The sequence below is a fragment of the Salvelinus namaycush genome, unplaced genomic scaffold (genome assembly GCF_016432855.1).
Source record: "Salvelinus namaycush isolate Seneca unplaced genomic scaffold, SaNama_1.0 Scaffold181, whole genome shotgun sequence".
NCBI classification, from domain to species: Eukaryota; Metazoa; Chordata; class Actinopteri; order Salmoniformes; family Salmonidae; genus Salvelinus; species Salvelinus namaycush.
The window spans coordinates 159,355-180,536 of record NW_024058575.1 but is presented as its reverse complement, the minus strand read 5'-3'; the positions used below and the strand labels follow the sequence as shown (position 1 = coordinate 180,536).

Below are 21,182 nucleotides of genomic sequence, written 5' to 3'. Positions count from 1 at the left end.
TAGTGTCCTAAGTATTCATAACTGTGACCTTAAGTGCCTGCCGTCTGTAAGCAATTAGTGTCTTAACGACCGTTCCACAGGTGCATGTTCATTAATTGTTTATGGTTCATTGAACAAGCATGGGAAACAGTGTTTAAACCCTTTACAATGAAGATCTGTAACTGACAAAAGTAGTAACTTCAAAGTATCTTTGAAGACAGGGTCCTGAAAAATAGACGTTTCATTTTTTGCTGAGTTTACATATGTAAGTAATATAAGTAATATGTGGTTTTCATGACTGTGGGACTGAAACACATCACATGTCAGTAACGATGGTGGGATGACTGGGATGTCAACGGTTGATGGTTTATCAGTTTGGAGTGTGTGTGTGTGTGTGTGTGTGTGTGTGTGTGTGTGTGTGTGTGTGTGTGTGTGTGTGTGTGTGTGTGTGTGTGTGTGTGTGTGTGTGTGTGTGTGTGTGTGTGTGTGTGTGTGCGTGCGTGAAAGGGGGCATACTTTACATACTATGCTAGATGTAGTGCAGTACACACAGAGAGAACAGTAGTGAGAGGTCAAGCCTTAACCCCACATCATCTGTCCATCCATCTATCTCTCTCTCTCCATCTTTCTCTCTCTCTTTCTTCATTTTTTTATTTTCTCCCTCTCTCTGTCTCTCTGTCTCTCTGTCTCTCTCTCTCTCTCTCTCTCTCGCTCTCTTTCTCTCTCTCTCTCTCTCTCTCTCTCTCTCTCTCTCTCTCTCTCTCTCTCTTTCTTTCTTTCTCTTTTCCATTATATTGATGGGCTCAGACCAGCTGACAGGGAGATTCCTCAGAGTCGGTCTAATGGTCCAGATATAACCCATTCTGCCATATTACCATACCAACCTGTCACTACCACCTCCATTTTCTCCTTCATTACCTTCAACTTCCTGACTGTCAGCCAATCAGCCGCTCAACTTTTTGACACAGTCCACCTAGAGAGCAGGCTGTCAAGTTAGAACTTTAGACAGTTACAACTTTAGTCAGTTACAATTTTAATCCGTTACAACTTTAGTCCGTTACAACCCTAGTCAGTTACTACTTTAGTCCGTTACTACTTTAGTCCGTTACAACTTCAGTCAGTTACTAGTTTAGTCCGTTACAACTTTAGCCCGTTACAACTTTAGTCCATTACTACTTTAGTCCGTTAGTACTTTAGTCCGTTACAACTTTAGTCCGTTACTACTTTAGTCCGTTACAACTTTAGTCCGTTACAACTTTAGTCCGTTACTACTTTAGTCCGTTACTACTTTAGTCCGTTACAACTTCAGTCAGTTACTAGTTTAGTCCGTTACAACTTTAGCCCGTTACAACTTTAGTCCATTACAACTTTAGTCCGTTACAACTTTAGTCCGTTACAACTTTAGTCCGTTACTACTTTAGTCCGTTACAACTTTAGTCCGTTACAACTTTAGTCAGTTACAAATTTAGTCCGTTACAACTTTAGTCCGATACAACTTTAGTCCGTTACAACTTTAGTCCGTTACAACTTTAGTCAGTTAGTACTTTAGTCAGTTACAAATTTAGTCAGTTACAAATTTAGTCAGTTACTAGTTTAGTCCGTTACTAGTTTAGTCCGTTACTACTTTAGTCCGTTACTACTTTAGTCCGTTACAACTTTAGTCAGTTACAAATTTAGTCAGTTACAAATTTAGTCAGTTAATAGTTTAGTCAGTTACTACTTTAGTCAGTTACAAATTTAGTCAGTTACTACTTTAGTCCGTTACTACTTTAGTCCGTTACAACTTTAGTCCGTTACTAGTTTAGTCAGTTACAAATTTAGTCAGTTACAAATTTAGTCAGTTAATAGTATAGTCAGTTACTACTTTAGTCCGTTACTACTTTAGTCAGTTACAAATTTAGTCAGTTTCTACTTTAGTCAGTTAATAGTTTAGTCAGTTACTACTTTAGTCAGTTACTACTTTAGTCCGTTACTAATTCAGTCAGTTACTAGTTTAGTCAGTTACTAGTTTAGTCCGTTACTAGTTTAGTCTGTTACTACTTTAGTCAGTTACTACTTTAGTCCGTTACTACTTCAGTCAGTTACTAGTTTAGTCAGTTACTAGTTTAGTCCGTTACTAGTTTAGTCTGTTACTAGTTTAGTCCGTTACTAGTTTAGTCAGTTACTAGTTTAGTCCGTTACTAGTTTAGTCTGTTACTAGTTTAGTCAGTTACTACTTTAGTCCATTACAACTTTAGTCCGTTACTACTTTAGTCAGTTACTACTTTAGTCCGTTACTACTTCAGTCAGTTACTAGTTTAGTCAGTTACTAGTTTAGTCCGTTACTAGTTTAGTCTGTTACTAGTTTAGTCAGTTACTACTTTAGTCAGTTACTACTTTAGTCCGTTACTACTTCAGTCAGTTACTAGTTTAGTCAGTTACTAGTTTAGTCCGTTACTAGTTTAGTCTGTTACTACTTTAGTCAGTTACTACTTTAGTCCGTTACTACTTCAGTCAGTTACTAGTTTAGTCAGTTACTAGTTTAGTCCGTTACTAGTTTAGTCTGTTACTAGTTTAGTCCGTTACTAGTTTAGTCAGTTACTAGTTTAGTCCGTTACTAGTTTAGTCTGTTACTAGTTTAGTCAGTTACTACTTTAGTCCATTACAACTTTAGTCCGTTACTACTTTAGTCAGTTACTACTTTAGTCCGTTACTACTTCAGTCAGTTACTAGTTTAGTCAGTTACTAGTTTAGTCCGTTACTAGTTTAGTCTGTTACTAGTTTAGTCAGTTACTACTTTAGTCCATTACTACGTTAGTCAGTTACTACTTTAGTCCATTACTACTTTAGTCCGTTACTACTTTAGTCAGTTAATAGTTTAGTCAGTTACTACTTTAGTCAGTTACTACTTTAGTCCGTTACTACTTTAGTCCGTTACAACTTCAGTCAGTTACTAGTTTAGTCAGTTACTAGTTTAGTCCGTTACTAGTTTAGTCTGTTACTACTTTAGTCCGTTACTACTTTAGTCCGTTACTACTTTAGTCAGTTACTACTTTAGTCAGTTAATAGTTTAGTCCGTTACTACTTTAGTCCATTACAACTTTAGTCCGTTACAACTTTAGTCCATTACTACTTTAGTCATTTACTACTTTAGTCCATTACTACTTTAGTCAGTTACAACTTTAGTCTGTTACAACTTTAGTCAGTTACTACTTTAGTCCGTTACTACTTTAGTCCGATACAACTTTAGTCAGTTACTACTTTAGTCAGTTACTACTTTAGTCCGTTACAACTTTAGTCCACCTTTGTCCACTTTAGTCCACTTCAGTCAGTTACTAGTTTAGTCCGTTACTACTTTAGTTCGTTACTACTTTAGTCCGTTACAACTTTAGTCAGTTAGTACTTTAGTCCATTACTACTTTAGTCAGTTACTACTTTAGTCCATTACTACTTTAGTCAGTTACAACTTTAGTCTGTTACAACTTTAGTCCATTGCAACTTTAGTCAGTTACTACTTTAGTCCATTACTACTTTAGTCAGTTACAACTTTAGTCTGTTACATCTTTAGTCCATTGCAACTTTAGTCAGTTACAACTTTAGTCTGTTACAACTTTAGTCCATTGCAACTTTAGTCCGTTACTACTTTAGTCCGTTACAACTTTAGTCAGTTACAAATTTAGTCAGTTACAAATTTAGTCAGTTAATAGTTTAGTCAGTTACTACTTTAGTCAGTTACAAATTTAGTCAGTTACTACTTTAGTCCGTTACTACTTTAGTCCGTTACAACTTTAGTCAGTTAATAGTTTAGTCAGTTACTACTTTAGTCCGTTACAACTTTAGTCAGTTACAAATTTAGTCAGTTTCTACTTTAGTCAGTTAATAGTTTAGTCAGTTACTACTTTAGTCAGTTACTACTTTAGTCCGTTACTACTTCAGTCAGTTACTAGTTTAGTCAGTTACTAGTTTAGTCCGTTACTAGTTTAGTCTGTTACTACTTTAGTCAGTTACTACTTTAGTCCGTTACTACTTCAGTCAGTTACTAGTTTAGTCAGTTACTAGTTTAGTCCGTTACTAGTTTAGTCTGTTACTAGTTTAGTCCGTTACTAGTTTAGTCAGTTACTAGTTTAGTCCGTTACTAGTTTAGTCTGTTACTAGTTTAGTCAGTTACTACTTTAGTCCATTACAACTTTAGTCCGTTACTACTTTAGTCAGTTACTACTTTAGTCCGTTACTACTTCAGTCAGTTACTAGTTTAGTCAGTTACTAGTTTAGTCCGTTACTAGTTTAGTCTGTTACTAGTTTAGTCAGTTACTACTTTAGTCAGTTACTACTTTAGTCCGTTACTACTTCAGTCAGTTACTAGTTTAGTCAGTTACTAGTTTAGTCCGTTACTAGTTTAGTCTGTTACTACTTTAGTCAGTTACTACTTTAGTCCGTTACTACTTCAGTCAGTTACTAGTTTAGTCAGTTACTAGTTTAGTCCGTTACTAGTTTAGTCAGTTACTAGTTTAGTCAGTTACTAGTTTAGTCCGTTACTAGTTTAGTCTGTTACTACTTTAGTCCATTACAACTTTAGTCCGTTACTACTTTAGTCAGTTACTACTTTAGTCCGTTACTACTTCAGTCAGTTACTAGTTTAGTCAGTTACTAGTTTAGTCCGTTACTAGTTTAGTCTGTTACTAGTTTAGTCTGTTAGTACTTTAGTCCATTACTACTTTAGTCAGTTACTACTTTAGTCCATTACTACTTTAGTCAGTTACAACTTTAGTCTGTTACAACTTTAGTCCATTGCAACTTTAGTCAGTTACTACTTTAGTCCATTACTACTTTAGTCAGTTACAACTTTAGTCTGTTACATCTTTAGTCCATTGCAACTTTAGTCAGTTACAACTTTAGTCTGTTACAACTTTAGTCCATTGCAACTTTAGTCCGTTACTACTTTAGTCCGTTACAACTTTAGTCAGTTACAAATTTAGTCAGTTACAAATTTAGTCAGTTAATAGTTTAGTCAGTTACTACTTTAGTCAGTTACAAATTTAGTCAGTTACTACTTTAGTCCGTTACAACTTTAGTCCGTTACTAGTTTAGTCAGTTACAAATTTAGTCAGTTACAAATTTAGTCAGTTAATAGTTTAGTCAGTTACTACTTTAGTCCGTTACAACTTTAGTCAGTTACAAATTTAGTCAGTTTCTACTTTAGTCAGTTAATAGTTTAGTCAGTTACTACTTTAGTCAGTTACTACTTTAGTCCGTTACTACTTCAGTCAGTTACTAGTTTAGTCAGTTACTAGTTTAGTCCGTTACTAGTTTAGTCTGTTACTACTTTAGTCAGTTACTACTTTAGTCCGTTACTACTTCAGTCAGTTACTAGTTTAGTCAGTTACTAGTTTAGTCCGTTACTAGTTTAGTCTGTTACTAGTTTAGTCCGTTACTAGTTTAGTCAGTTACTAGTTTAGTCCGTTACTAGTTTAGTCTGTTACTAGTTTAGTCAGTTACTACTTTAGTCCATTACAACTTTAGTCCGTTACTACTTTAGTCAGTTACTACTTTAGTCCGTTACTACTTCAGTCAGTTACTAGTTTAGTCAGTTACTAGTTTAGTCCGTTACTAGTTTAGTCTGTTACTAGTTTAGTCAGTTACTACTTTAGTCAGTTACTACTTTAGTCCGTTACTACTTCAGTCAGTTACTAGTTTAGTCAGTTACTAGTTTAGTCCGTTACTAGTTTAGTCTGTTACTACTTTAGTCAGTTACTACTTTAGTCCGTTACTACTTCAGTCAGTTACTAGTTTAGTCAGTTACTAGTTTAGTCCGTTACTAGTTTAGTCAGTTACTAGTTTAGTCAGTTACTAGTTTAGTCCGTTACTAGTTTAGTCTGTTACTACTTTAGTCCATTACAACTTTAGTCCGTTACTACTTTAGTCAGTTACTACTTTAGTCCGTTACTACTTCAGTCAGTTACTAGTTTAGTCAGTTACTAGTTTAGTCCGTTACTAGTTTAGTCCGTTACTAGTTTAGTCTGTTACTAGTTTAGTCTGTTACTACTTTAGTCCATTACTACGTTAGTCAGTTACTACTTTAGTCCATTACTACTTTAGTCCGTTACTACTTTAGTCCGTTACAACTTCAGTCAGTTACTAGTTTAGTCAGTTACTAGTTTAGTCCGTTACTAGTTTAGTCTGTTACTACTTTAGTCCGTTACTACTTTAGTCCGTTACTACTTTAGTCAGTTACTACTTTAGTCAGTTAATAGTTTAGTCCGTTACTACTTTAGTCCATTACAACTTTAGTCCGTTACAACTTTAGTCCATTACTACTTTAGTCAGTTACTACTTTAGTCCATTACTACTTTAGTCAGTTACAACTTTAGTCTGTTACAACTTTAGTCAGTTACTACTTTAGTCCGTTACTACTTTAGTCCGATACAACTTTAGTCAGTTACTACTTTAGTCAGTTACTACTTTAGTCCGTTACAACTTTAGTCCACCTTTGTCCACTTTAGTCCACTTCAGTCAGTTACTAGTTTAGTCCGTTACTACTTTAGTTCGTTACTACTTTAGTCCGTTACAACTTTAGTCAGTTAGTACTTTAGTCCATTACTACTTTAGTCAGTTACTACTTTAGTCCATTACTACTTTAGTCAGTTACAACTTTAGTCTGTTACAACTTTAGTCCATTGCAACTTTAGTCAGTTACTACTTTAGTCCATTACTACTTTAGTCAGTTACAACTTTAGTCTGTTACATCTTTAGTCCATTGCAACTTTAGTCAGTTACAACTTTAGTCTGTTACAACTTTAGTCCATTGCAACTTTAGTCCGTTACTACTTTAGTCCGATACAACTTTAGTCAGTTACTACTTTAGTCAGTTACTACTTTAGTCCGTTACAACTTTAGTCCACTTCAGTCAGTTACTAGTTTAGTCCGTTACTACTTTAGTCCAATACAACTTTAGTCAGTTACTACTTTAGTCCGTTACTATTTTAGTCAGTTACAACTTTAAAACTTTAGTCAGTTACATCTTTAGTCAGTTACTACTTTAGTCCGTTACTACTTTAGTCCGTTACTATTTTAGTCAGTTACAACTTTAGTCTGTTTCAACTTTAGTCCATTACAACTTTAGTCAGTTACTACTTTAGTTCGTTACTACTTTAGTCCGTTACAACTTTAGTCCGTTACTATTTTAGTCAGTTACTACTTTAGTTCGTTACTACTTTAGTCCGTTACAACTTTAGTCAGTTACTACTTTAGTCCGTTACTATTTTAGTCAGTTACAACTTTAAAACTTTAGTCAGTTACATCTTTAGTCAGTTACTACTTTAGTCCGTTACTACTTTAGTCCGTTACAACTTCAGTCAGTTACTAGTTTAGTCTGTTACTACTTTAGTCAGTTAATAGTTTAGTCAGTTACTACTTTAGTCCGTTACAACTTTAGTCCGTTACAACTTTAGTCCGTTACAACTTTAGTCCATTACTACTTTAGTCCGTTAGTACTTTAGTCCGTTACAACTTTAGTCCGTTACAACTTTAGTCCGTTACAACTTTAGTCAGTTAGTACTTTAGTCCATTACTACTTCAGTCAGTTACTAGTTTAGTCCGTTACAACTTTAGTCCATTACTACTTTAGTCCGTTACTACTTTAGTCAGTTAGTACTTTAGTCCGTTACAACTTCAGTCAGTTACTAGTTTAGTCTGTTACTACTTTAGTCAGTTAATAGTCTAGTCAGTTACTAGTTTAGTCCGTTAGTACTTTAGTCCGTTACAACTTTAGTCCGTTACAACTTTAGTCCGTTACAACTTTAGTCAGTTACTACTTTAGTCCGTTACAACTTTAGTCCGTTACTACTTTAGTCCATTACAACTTTAGTCAGTTAGTACTTTAGTCCATTACAACTTCAGTCCGTTACTACTTTAGTCCGTTACAACTTTAGTCAGTTACTAGTTTAGTCCGTTACTACTTTAGTCAGTTACTACTTTAGTCCGTTACAACTTTAGTCCGTTACAACTTTAGTCCGTTACTACTTTAGTCCATTACTACTTTAGTCCGTTACAACTTTAGTCCGTTACTACTTTAGTCCATTACTACTTTAGTCCATTACTACTTTAGTCAGTTACTACTTTAGTCCATTACTACTTTAGTCAGTTACAACTTTAGTCTGTTACAACTTTAGTCAGTTACTACTTTAGTCTGTTACAACTTTAGTCAGTTACAAATTTAGTCAGTTACTACTTTAGTCAGTTACTAATTTAGTCAGTTACTACTTTAGTCAGTTACTACTTTAGTCCGTTACAACTTTAGTCCACTTTTGTCCACTTTAGTCCACTTCAGTCAGTTACTAGTTTAGTCTGTTACTACTTTAGTTCGTTACTACTTTAGTCCGTTACAACTTTAGTCAGTTACTACTTTAGTCCGTTACTATTTTAGTCAGTTACAACTTTAAAACTTTAGTCAGTTACAACTTTAGTCAGTTACATCTTTAGTCGGTTTCTACTTTAGTCAGTTACAACTTTAGTCAGTTACTACTTTAATCAGTTACAACTTTCATCCGTTACTACTTTTGTCAGTTACAACTTTAGTCAGTTACTACCTTAGTCAGTTAGAATTTTAGTCAGTTACAACTTTAGTCAGTTAAGACTTTAGTCCGTTACAACATTAGTCCGTTACAAATTTTGTCAGTTACAACTTTAGTCTGTTACAACTTTAGTCCATTGCAACTTTAGTCCGTTACTACTTTAGTCCGTTACAACTTTAGTCAGTTACAAATTTAGTCAGTTACAAATTTAGTCAGTTAATAGTTTAGTCAGTTACTACTTTAGTCAGTTACAAATTTAGTCAGTTACTACTTTAGTCCGTTACTACTTTAGTCCGTTACAACTTTAGTCCGTTACTAGTTTAGTCAGTTACAAATTTAGTCAGTTACAAATTTAGTCAGTTAATAGTTTAGTCAGTTACTACTTTAGTCCGTTACAACTTTAGTCAGTTACAAATTTAGTCAGTTTCTACTTTAGTCAGTTAATAGTTTAGTCAGTTACTACTTTAGTCAGTTACTACTTTAGTCCGTTACTACTTCAGTCAGTTACTAGTTTAGTCAGTTACTAGTTTAGTCCGTTACTAGTTTAGTCTGTTACTACTTTAGTCAGTTACTACTTTAGTCCGTTACTACTTCAGTCAGTTACTAGTTTAGTCAGTTACTAGTTTAGTCCGTTACTAGTTTAGTCTGTTACTAGTTTAGTCCGTTACTAGTTTAGTCAGTTACTAGTTTAGTCCGTTACTAGTTTAGTCTGTTACTAGTTTAGTCAGTTACTACTTTAGTCCATTACAACTTTAGTCCGTTACTACTTTAGTCAGTTACTACTTTAGTCAGTTACTACTTTAGTCCGTTACTACTTCAGTCAGTTACTAGTTTAGTCCGTTACTAGTTTAGTCTGTTACTAGTTTAGTCAGTTACTACTTTAGTCAGTTACTACTTTAGTCCGTTACTACTTCAGTCAGTTACTAGTTTAGTCAGTTACTAGTTTAGTCCGTTACTAGTTTAGTCAGTTACTAGTTTAGTCAGTTACTAGTTTAGTCCGTTACTAGTTTAGTCTGTTACTACTTTAGTCCATTACAACTTTAGTCCGTTACTACTTTAGTCAGTTACTACTTTAGTCCGTTACTACTTCAGTCAGTTACTAGTTTAGTCAGTTACTAGTTTAGTCCGTTACTAGTTTAGTCTGTTACTAGTTTAGTCTGTTACTACTTTAGTCCATTACTACGTTAGTCAGTTACTACTTTAGTCCATTACTACTTTAGTCCGTTACTACTTTAGTCCGTTACAACTTCAGTCAGTTACTAGTTTAGTCAGTTACTAGTTTAGTCCGTTACTAGTTTAGTCTGTTACTACTTTAGTCCATTACTACTTTAGTCCGTTACTACTTTAGTCAGTTACTACTTTAGTCAGTTAATAGTTTAGTCCGTTACTACTTTAGTCCATTACAACTTTAGTCCGTTACAACTTTAGTCCATTACTACTTTAGTCAGTTACTACTTTAGTCCATTACTACTTTAGTCAGTTACAACTTTAGTCTGTTACAACTTTAGTCAGTTACTACTTTAGTCCGTTACTACTTTAGTCCGATACAACTTTAGTCAGTTACTACTTTAGTCAGTTACTACTTTAGTCCGTTACAACTTTAGTCCACCTTTGTCCACTTTAGTCCACTTCAGTCAGTTACTAGTTTAGTCCGTTACTACTTTAGTTCGTTACTACTTTAGTCCGTTACAACTTTAGTCAGTTAGTACTTTAGTCCATTACTACTTTAGTCAGTTACTACTTTAGTCCATTACTACTTTAGTCAGTTACAACTTTAGTCTGTTACAACTTTAGTCCATTGCAACTTTAGTCAGTTACTACTTTAGTCCATTACTACTTTAGTCAGTTACAACTTTAGTCTGTTACATCTTTAGTCCATTGCAACTTTAGTCAGTTACAACTTTAGTCTGTTACAACTTTAGTCCATTGCAACTTTAGTCCGTTACTACTTTAGTCCGATACAACTTTAGTCAGTTACTACTTTAGTCAGTTACTACTTTAGTCCGTTACAACTTTAGTCCACTTCAGTCAGTTACTAGTTTAGTCCGTTACTACTTTAGTCCAATACAACTTTAGTCAGTTACTACTTTAGTTCGTTACTATTTTAGTCAGTTACTACTTTAGTTCGTTACTACTTTAGTCCGTTACTATTTTAGTCAGTTACAACTTTAGTCTGTTTCAACTTTAGTCCATTACAACTTTAGTCAGTTACTACTTTAGTTCGTTACTACTTTAGTCCGTTACAACTTTAGTCCGTTACTATTTTAGTCAGTTACTACTTTAGTTCGTTACTACTTTAGTCCGTTACAACTTTAGTCAGTTACTACTTTAGTCCGTTACTATTTTAGTCAGTTACAACTTTAAAACTTTAGTCAGTTACATCTTTAGTCAGTTACTACTTTAGTCCGTTACTACTTTAGTCCGTTACAACTTCAGTCAGTTACTAGTTTAGTCTGTTACTACTTTAGTCAGTTAATAGTTTAGTCAGTTACTACTTTAGTCCGTTACAACTTTAGTCCGTTACAACTTTAGTCCGTTACAACTTTAGTCCATTACTACTTTAGTCCGTTAGTACTTTAGTCCGTTACAACTTTAGTCCGTTACAACTTTAGTCCGTTACAACTTTAGTCAGTTAGTACTTTAGTCCATTACTACTTCAGTCAGTTACTAGTTTAGTCCGTTACAACTTTAGTCCATTACTACTTTAGTCCGTTACTACTTTAGTCAGTTAGTACTTTAGTCCGTTACAACTTCAGTCAGTTACTAGTTTAGTCTGTTACTACTTTAGTCAGTTAATAGTCTAGTCAGTTACTAGTTTAGTCCGTTAGTACTTTAGTCCGTTACAACTTTAGTCCGTTACAACTTTAGTCCGTTACAACTTTAGTCAGTTACTACTTTAGTCCGTTACAACTTTAGTCCGTTACTACTTTAGTCCATTACAACTTTAGTCAGTTAGTACTTTAGTCCATTACAACTTCAGTCCGTTACTACTTTAGTCCGTTACAACTTTAGTCAGTTACTAGTTTAGTCCGTTACTACTTTAGTCAGTTACTACTTTAGTCCGTTACAACTTTAGTCCGTTACAACTTTAGTCCGTTACTACTTTAGTCCATTACTACTTTAGTCCGTTACAACTTTAGTCCGTTACTACTTTAGTCCATTACTACTTTAGTCCATTACTACTTTAGTCAGTTACTACTTTAGTCCATTACTACTTTAGTCAGTTACAACTTTAGTCTGTTACAACTTTAGTCAGTTACTACTTTAGTCTGTTACAACTTTAGTCCGTTACAAATTTAGTCAGTTACAAATTTAGTCAGTTACTACTTTAGTCAGTTACTAATTTAGTCAGTTACTACTTTAGTCAGTTACTACTTTAGTCCGTTACAACTTTAGTCCACTTTTGTCCACTTTAGTCCACTTCAGTCAGTTACTAGTTTAGTCTGTTACTACTTTAGTTCGTTACTACTTTAGTCCGTTACAACTTTAGTCAGTTACTACTTTAGTCAGTTACAACTTTAGTCTGTTACAACTTTAGTCAGTTACTACTTTAGTCTGTTACAACTTTAGTCCGTTACAAATTTAGTCAGTTACAAATTTAGTCAGTTACTACTTCAGTCAGTTACTAATTTAGTCAGTTACTACTTTAGTCAGTTACTACTTTAGTCCGTTACAACTTTAGTCCACTTTTGTCCACTTTAGTCCACTTCAGTCAGTTACTAGTTTAGTCTGTTACTACTTTAGTTCGTTACTACTTTAGTCCGTTACAACTTTAGTCAGTTACTACTTTAGTCCGTTACTATTTTAGTCAGTTACAACTTTAAAACTTTAGTCAGTTACAACTTTAGTCAGTTACATCTTTAGTCGGTTTCTACTTTAGTCAGTTACAACTTTAGTCAGTTACTACTTTAATCAGTTACAACTTTCATCCGTTACTACTTTTGTCAGTTACAACTTTAGTCAGTTACTACCTTAGTCAGTTAGAATTTTAGTCAGTTACAACTTTAGTCAGTTAAGACTTTAGTCCGTTACAACATTAGTCCGTTACAAATTTTGTCAGTTACTACTTTAGTCAGTTACATTTTTAGTCAGTTACAACTTTAGTCAGTTACAACATTAGTCCGTTAGAACTTTAGTCCGTTGTAACTTTAGTCCGTTACAACTTAAGTCCGTTACAACTTTAGTCCATTATAACTTTAGTCCGTTACTACTTTAGTCCGTTACTACTTTAGTCCGTTACAACTTTAGTCCGTTACAACTTTAGTCCGTTACAACTTTAGCCCGTTACAACTTTAGTCAGTTACAAATTTAGTCAGTTACAACTTTAGTCCGTTACAACTTTAGTCCGTTACAACTTTAGTCAGATACTACTTTAGTCAGTTACAACTTTAGTCCGTTACAACTTTAGTCAGATACTACTTTAGTCCGTTACTACTTTAGTCCGTTACAACTTTAGTCAGTTACTACTTTAGTCAGTTACTACTTTAGTCAGTTACTACTTTAGTCAGTTACAACTTTAGTCAGTTACAACTTTAGTCAGATACTACTTTAGTCAGATACTACTTTAGTCAGTTACAACTTTAGTCAGATACTACTTTAGTCAGATACTACTTTAGTCAGTTACTACTTTTGTCCGTTACAACTTTAGTCAGATACTACTTTAGTCAGTTACTACTTTAGTCAGTTACTACTTTAGTAAGTTACAACTTTAGTCAGTTACAACTTTAGTCAGTTACTACTTTAGTCAGATACTACTTTAGTCAGTTACAACTTTAGTCAGATACTACTTTAGTCAGATACTACTTTAGTCAGTTACTACTTTTGTCCGTTACAACTTTCGTCCGTTACAACTTTCGTCCGTTACAATTTTAGTCCGTTGCTACCTTAGTCCGTTACAACTTTAGTAAATTAGAACTTTAGTCAGTTACAAATCTATTTTTGCAGTAGTAGTAGATTTACCTTGGGGTTTAATGAGGACTGGATACAGGGCAACACATTTGAACTGTATGAGTTGTTATTACAGCTTATAGCAAGTGTTATTCACTTCATATGCATTATTTGGCACTTTAAATGCGCTTAAAATGTATCATAATATTTTTACCACAAAGAAAGTGTTTCTCACACTTTTCCCATAACAAATCGGGTGTATTGAATAACATAATGTGCTGTGTTGGAATTCTGTGTGTCTGTATCGCAGATCCGATTGGCTGAGGTGGAGCAGGCGTCTCTGATGTCAGAGCAGCTGTCTGACAAGTCGTCATCATTGGCCCTTCCTGATGATCTTAGTCTGGACGACCACAGTGACTACCAGCTACTGGTCAGGGACAGCAAGGTGGGGTGTGCACACGCACATACTTACTCTCATTGACACAAAACATGTGCACACACTGAGAAACTATATATTTTTTGTTTTTGCATAATTCAACTGCTTACACACATGAACACATTCTATCACACACTGCATCCAACTGCATTACACTGCATTAACTGCTTGATTAGCGAATCAATGTTCCTGTGTGTGTTTCACCATGTGTCGTGGGCAGGCTAGGGCGACGGGTCTGTGTTTGTTTGTGTCTGTGTGCCTGTGTGTGTGCGTGTGTGAATGCGTGTGTGTGTGTGCGTAGGATGCATGTCTGTGTGTGTGCGCGTATGTGTGTGTGTGTGTGTGTGTAAGCATGATCGTGATGTGTGTGCATGCGTGCGTGCGTGCGAGTGTGTGTGTGCGTTTGTGTGTGTGAGAATGATCGCGATGTGGGTGCGCATGCGTGTGTGCATGTGCGTGTGTGTGTGAGCATTATCATGATGTGTGTGTGTGTGTGTGTGTCTATGGATCTCATCCCGTCTCCTCTAAGCTGTTTCATCTGGTTTACCTTATTGCTTTTCTCTATTGAAACTAATTTGATATCCATTCTAAAACGAGGCACTGTGGAGCTTGCAATTACTTTAGTTTGGAAAAATATATTACTAATCAACAGATGTATTGACTGAAGAGAGATGAAGAATCAAATAGTAGGAAATATCAACATGTATAAAATTCTCTAAATTGGAATAATATCCCATGGTGGTTTATATTACAATTATATTTCATTTTTATCAATATTTAATTTGGTCATTTCATTTCACAGTTAACACTATTTACATTGAGACTTTTGCTTTACCACAGACAACGGCTTTGTTGTTGTTATTGTTGTTGTTGTTGCTGATGTTGGCTAGTTAGCTAGCGTGCTAGGCTAACCCCCAATGAATGGTGCTATCAGCTAACAAAATGCTAGTCTTTCCAAAATATTGACAACAAGATCAAGCATTCAAGTTCAACCACCTTTGGCTCTAAGTTATGCCTATTTCAATGCTAGTGTGGTAGTTTAACTCTTTTAACATGCTACACCAGGGGTAGCCTAATTTGGTTAATACACTTAAAATGCTAATAGATGTCAGCTGCCCGGAGATAGAATGTTAAATGGTAATTCACGCTAGATAGGGCTAGCCCTAATAGCCATAGCAACAGATGCGTATTGATTTCTAATAATGCTAGCAGTAGTACCTGGAACTTTACAGATTATATGTGAGTGTTAATTGAAGTCATCCTGAATGCTTATATTTGTTATAGGATAACTCTGAGGTACTCTCTCCCCCCATCTCTCTCTCTCTATAGGAGGAGAGAGGGAGCAGTGACTCCCACAGTTCTGAGGAATTGAGGGAGATTCAGGCTGGGTGTGGAGGGCGTTGGGGGCACGGAGGTTCTCGACCCCACAGCAGAGGCCCTGAAGATGGGGTAGGATTCCTGCTCGAGGTGGGCGTCCAGCCCCAGTTCCAGAGCCAGTCTCTCCAGTTCCTCCACCACAACAGAGGTAACCGGGTTCTCCTTTATCTTCCCATCTCATTAGCACTTGTGAAATCTCATGGATATGTGTGCATACATTACCAGTTGACATTTTCATCTTGTGACCGTGGTTTATGCTCTTTGGTATTTAGATGACTGTGTTTAATGATGATCACATGCCTTTGCAATGACATTGACATGATCATTTCAATCAGAAGGTCCTCCTTCCCGTCTCTCACGCTCAGATGTGTGAGAGAGAAAATTATGTTTTGCTCCGTATTCACACAGTTGATTACACCGACATCCCAATGTTAATTAACTAAAAGACAGATGGGCTGGCATACACAAAGACATTGATTAACGACGTTCAATGATATGCCTATCCTTCCTCCCTGTCAAGGTGTGTGCGTACTGGTAGCGAAGTCAGGTGCAGGAGAGCAGAGATTTGTGAACACACACTTTATTGAGGCAAAAGTGCAAAACGCGCAAAACAGTCACAAGAATTATGTTTAACAATAAACACCCTCGTGAAAATAACACGGAAAAAACAAGCCAGTCTGGCGCGTCAACAAATACACACGTAACACAAACAATCTTACACAAAGACATGATGGGGAACAGAGGAATAAATACATGTAGATTGATTGGGGAATGAAGACCAGGTGTGAAGGGAACAAGACAAAACAAATGGATACATGAAAAATGGAGCGGCGATGGCTAGAAAGCCGGTGACGTCGATCGCCGAACGCCGCCCGAACAAGGAGAGGAGCCGACATCGGCGGAAGTCGTAACACTCCCACCATAACATTAGCGTTATACAGCTGGATGGATGGATGGATGGATGGATGGATGGATGGATGGATGGATGGATGGATGGATGGATGGATGGATGGATGGATGGATGGATGGATGGATGGATGGATGGATAAATGGATAGATAACTCATGTTCATTCTACATGCAACATTTATATCTTTCTATAAATAATAACTGTATGTCAACAGATGGTGATGGCCATCACAGTGACCAGGTTGGCAGTGTTGGATGTAGAGGTTCCTCCTCTCCTCTCTTCCATCTCCCTGTGGAGTTATTTCACCCTGCCTCAGCCACAGCGGTCCCCCCACCCATCCACAGGACGGTGGTAGACCCAGGGGGGAGAGAGGCATCCAGGCTGCCTTCCCCAGCCTCCTGGGCCACTCTGCGCTCCCCAGGGGCCAACAGCATGGTCCTAGACTCCCCAGGGGCCAACAGCAGGATCCTAGCCTCCCCAGGGGCCAACAGCAGGGTCCTATACTCCCCAGGGGCCAACAGCAGGGTCCTAGCCTACCCAGGGGCCAACAGCAGGGTCCTAGACTCCCCAGGGGCCAACAGCAGGGTCCTAGACTCCTCAGGGGCCAACAGCAGGGTCCTAGACTCCCAGGTAAGAGGTCATGGGGTCACTTTGGTAGAGGGAGTATTCATGTAGTGAAATGTACACTGGGTGTACAAAATATTAAGAACACCTTCCTAATATTGAGTTGCACCCCCAGTTGTGTCAGGTTGGCTGGATGTCCTTTGGGTGGTGGACCATTCTTGATACACACAAATCAAATAAAAATTGTATCGGTCACATACACATGGTTAGCAGATGTTATTGCGAGTGTAGCGAAATGCTTGTGCACAGGAAACTGGTGTGCGTGAAAAACCCTGCAGAGTTGCAGTTCTTGACGAACTCAAACTGGTGCACCTGGCGCTTACTACCAAACCCCACTGACACTGGAACAAAGGGGACACCGTCTTCCATCTGACCGCACCGCAACATTCACAAATTCATGTTGTTACTCCTATGAACAGAGAAGGGAAATATTTCTCGATATTAAAAAAGACCCAAGCTGCTAATAACAACGCAGGCCTATGATAAACTTTCATTCAGCTGCAGTGCTGGTTGTAGCGCGAGTGGAAGTACAAAGAAAACATAATTTATGGCTAATAAAAGTGTTGAATAAAAAGTGTTGACAGTCCTGAGTAAGAACTTAAACATGAACTCACTCATAAAAACAGCAGCTCTTTGCTGTATTCGTTGACAGTCTCTCTCTAGTCATGGTTTTAAACGTTTAAAACCAGCAGCTCTTTGCTGTATTCGTTGACAGTCTCTCTCTAGTCATGGTTTTAAACGTTTAAAAACAGCAGCTCTTTGCTGTATTCGTTGACAGTCTCTCTCTAGTCATGGTTTTAAACGTTTAAAAACAGCAGCTCTTTGCTGTATTCGTTGACAGTCTCTCTCTAGTCATGGTTTTAAACGTTTAAAAACAGCAGCTCTTTGCTGTATTCGTTGACAGTCTCTCTCTAGTCATGGTTTTAAACGTTTAAAAACAGCAGCTCTTTGCTGTATTCGTTGACAGTCTCTCTTTAGTCATGGTTTTAAACGTTTAAAAACAGCAGCTCTTTGCTGTATTCGTTGACAGTCTCTCTCTAGTTATGGTTTTAAACGTTTAAAAACAGCAGCTCTTTGCTGTATTCGTTGACAGTCTCTCTCTAGTCATGGTTTTAAACGTTTTGAAATCTCACAACTTTGCTGTAGCTTTCTTTTACGCCTGCTTCATTATTGCAGACACGGTAATCTGAGCCATTCGATTGGCCAGCGGTAGGCCTATAGCGCAGTTGATTTGCTCTCCGGGCCCACCAGGCAGGAAGAGTTTGTACCTTTAGACACATGAAATGGTTCAAAAATGCAGTGCAGTGCAGCTGAATAGGGTGCCTCTACAAATAAAACATAAAAATAGGAACACAAGGCTTTATCGTTTATTTTTACCCTTTTTTCTCCCCAATTGGTAGTTACACGCTTGTCCCATCGCTGAAACTCCTGTACGGTGGTGAAGGTCTAGAGCCATACGTCCTCCGAAACACGATCCTGCCAAGCCGCAATGCTTGTTGACACACTGCTCACTTAACCCGCACCAATGTGTCAGAGGAAACACCATACAACTGGCGACCAAGGTCAGCTTGCAGGCGCCCGGCCCGCCACAAGGAGTCGCTAGGGCGCGATGGGACAAGGACATCCCGGCAGTCCAAACCCTCTCCTAACCCGGACAATGCTGGGCCAATTGTGCGCCGCCTCATGGGTCTCCCGGTCACAGCCGGTGACACAGCCTGGGATCAAACCTGGGTCTGTAGTGATGCCTCAAGCACTGCAATGCAGTGCCTTAGACCGCTGCACTACTCAGGAGGCCCTCTCATTGGGTCGACCGTATATTCAAGTGTGTGCTATCATATTGATAATTGTATTACATAATGTAGTATATGGACTTCAGTGTAACAGCCATGGTTGTTACAATGGTATAAGATGTAATGGATTGACTTTATGGGGTGAAATACCCATCAGATTCAGTTGTTTTCCACTCATTGGTAAGGGCTTCACTCCACTAGAGTTTAGGTCCATGGGGATGCTTGCTATAAGAGATTACATTTACAATATACTGTAGCTAACTCTTTTATATTCTAAGAGGGGGAAGTATACAGGTGATGCACCGCAGCCATTTTGTTCCAGAAAGCTCACTGTGGTTGAGACAGTTATTATGGAATAAAACAAAATAAATGGGCATATCTGTAAGGAGTGAGTGCATCAAAGTTGAATTATACATCTTCTTATTCAGACCTTTATATCTTCCCATTTAGACTTTAGAGCACCATATTTTTCATTTAAATTGTCTTCTACGGTGATAAGTGTGCATTTTCTGTTCATGGCACACAAAAACAAGCAATATTCTTCTTCTGCTTCAGAGGTAACCATGGCAACAGCATGTAACTGACCTTTTCTGTATCTATTTGTTTTGTTTATGTCATTTCCAGAGTGCTTTGTGAGATTCTAGTACATTTCTACAGCACTACACTAATTAGCTAGGTCATCCCTTCTCTACTTGACTCTCTCTGTTTTCTTGGTTCTTGTGATTAATACTTCATCCCGCTCTCATTCACTTTTTTCTCTCTCTTTCTCTCTTACTGTCTATCTCTCTGTTTCTTTCACTTCTCTCTCTCCTTTTCCCCCTATATCCTTCCTCAGCACCCGTCCCACAGTGACTCGTCCCTGGCCACAGGCAGCTCAGAGGGCAGCCTCCAGACCACCCTGGAGGAAGGTCTCAGCTTTAGCGTCTCCCCCCCTCGAGGAGACCTGGGACTCTCCCTGGCCCTGCCTCTCCTCTGCCCTCTCCCCCTCCCTCACCTCGACGAACCCCGACAAACCCCCAGATCGCTGGTTCACCCCTCAATGAGAGGCCACAGTACCGCATTCAACCTCCAAGCCACTAGAGGGCACCAGAGGAGCCAGAGCAGCTGTGGCAGCAGCACCAGTCCCGGCTGCCCAAGGCAAGACTCTATGGACCCTTCAGATGACGATTGTGGGATAGGAATAGGAGGCGAAGGATCCAGTCAGGCTTTTAACAGCGAACATTTATCAGAGACACTTAGTAGTTTGTCTCTGACGTCACTGCTGTCACCTAGCTCCCTGGCACCCCCGCTGGTGAAAAAGTGTAATAGCACTGGGAGTTTGGACCAGGCAAATCTTTCTGTCAGGAATAAAGATGGACAACAGTACTATGAGATAGATGCTCATCGGTACCTCACCAACCCTTGGACTGAGAAGAGGGGTGGACAGGAAGGGGAGACGGGGTTTGGAGTTAAAAGTACGAGTCAGATGATGGATGCCGGCTCGAGGAAAAACAGATGAAACTTTATCTATCGGTTGGAACTTTTTCTTCTTCTCGAGGTGTTTGATTGATATCTGTTCAGTGAACTCATCTCCTCCCTCTTTCTCTCTCTCTTTTTCCTCAGTGAGGTGTCCATGTTCTCTTCTTTCCATGACGATTGGGTGAAAATTGAGCTGAGGGATTGGTATACATTTTGTGGAGGATTACAATGACTTCTGGGTAATGGAGTTTAATCAAGGCATCTCATATTCTGAGACATGGGGGATATTCTTTGAGAGGACTACAGCAATGACAGGACCCTTGAAAAACATGCTAATTCTGGGCTTGCATGGAGCATAGTCACCCTCATCCATACACCCAAAGAAAAGCAAAAAAAAAGTACCAAAATGTGAATTTCGTGTGAGCATTGTGGGAAAAAATGATGAAACTCCAAACATTGATGAAACTCCAAAAGAAAACTATTGGGTTCTCCTTGACTAACAGGGCTAGCTTAGCTTAGCGGCTAATGCTAACGCTCCTGTGACTGACAACGGGGCTAGCATAGCCCAGTGGCTAATTGTAGTCTAATGCTTTTGTCCTCTTGAAAAAAGACAATGCTTACTATTAAGATAAGCAGATTGTAGAGTCCTTTCGATGAGACTTTGTACAGAGTTGTTGTTTTTTTATTCACATCTATAAGGTAGCATTGATTACCAACTTTTTCTTTTAGCTAACTAACATTTGATAGTTGAAAGAATATCAAGGTTGCATATTTGATCGGTTTTCTAATTCTAAAACATATTGGATCTGTATGAATGCAGATGTGTCCCTCTGTGTGTGTTAGGGTGAGACATAAAGGCTCATCTAGAAATACCAGAAATAGCAAAAGGGCCCCTTTTGAATGGAAATAAAAATCAATATGTGAGAGCTATAGTGAAGAGACGTGGGGAGTGAATGAGAACGTATGCCGTACCATAGAGGAATAGGCCATGTTCTCATGAATCACCCATGAACCAAGGGCTTCAGAGAAGACGATGCTCTCCTGTCCCTACTGGATAGATGCACCATACTCAATGAGAGATCGAGATCGGACGCCATCTTGGTTGGTGAAACACAAAGTAAAACGAAGTCCCGGTCAGTTTCACAAAATGGAGTTCTTGTCTCTTGTCCCCTC

At 37.9% G+C, this 21,182-nt stretch overlaps 1 protein-coding gene across 1 annotated transcript in view; it reads left to right on the top strand.

Annotated features, from left to right (window-relative positions):
- LOC120037668 (voltage-dependent T-type calcium channel subunit alpha-1I-like) overlaps positions 1 to 20,049 on the top strand; it is a gene marked incomplete at its 5' end in the record, with an annotated part of 166,483 nt that extends 146,434 nt beyond the window's left edge. Inside the window, 4 exons of the mRNA XM_038983664.1 lie at positions 13,726 to 13,860; positions 15,181 to 15,376; positions 16,454 to 16,767; positions 19,387 to 20,049. Of these exons, the coding sequence (XP_038839592.1) occupies positions 13,726 to 13,860; positions 15,181 to 15,376; positions 16,454 to 16,767; positions 19,387 to 20,049 (1,308 nt within the window). The remainder of the gene's footprint in view (positions 1 to 13,725; positions 13,861 to 15,180; positions 15,377 to 16,453; positions 16,768 to 19,386) is intronic.
- Positions 20,050 to 21,182: the final 1,133 nt, after the last annotated feature.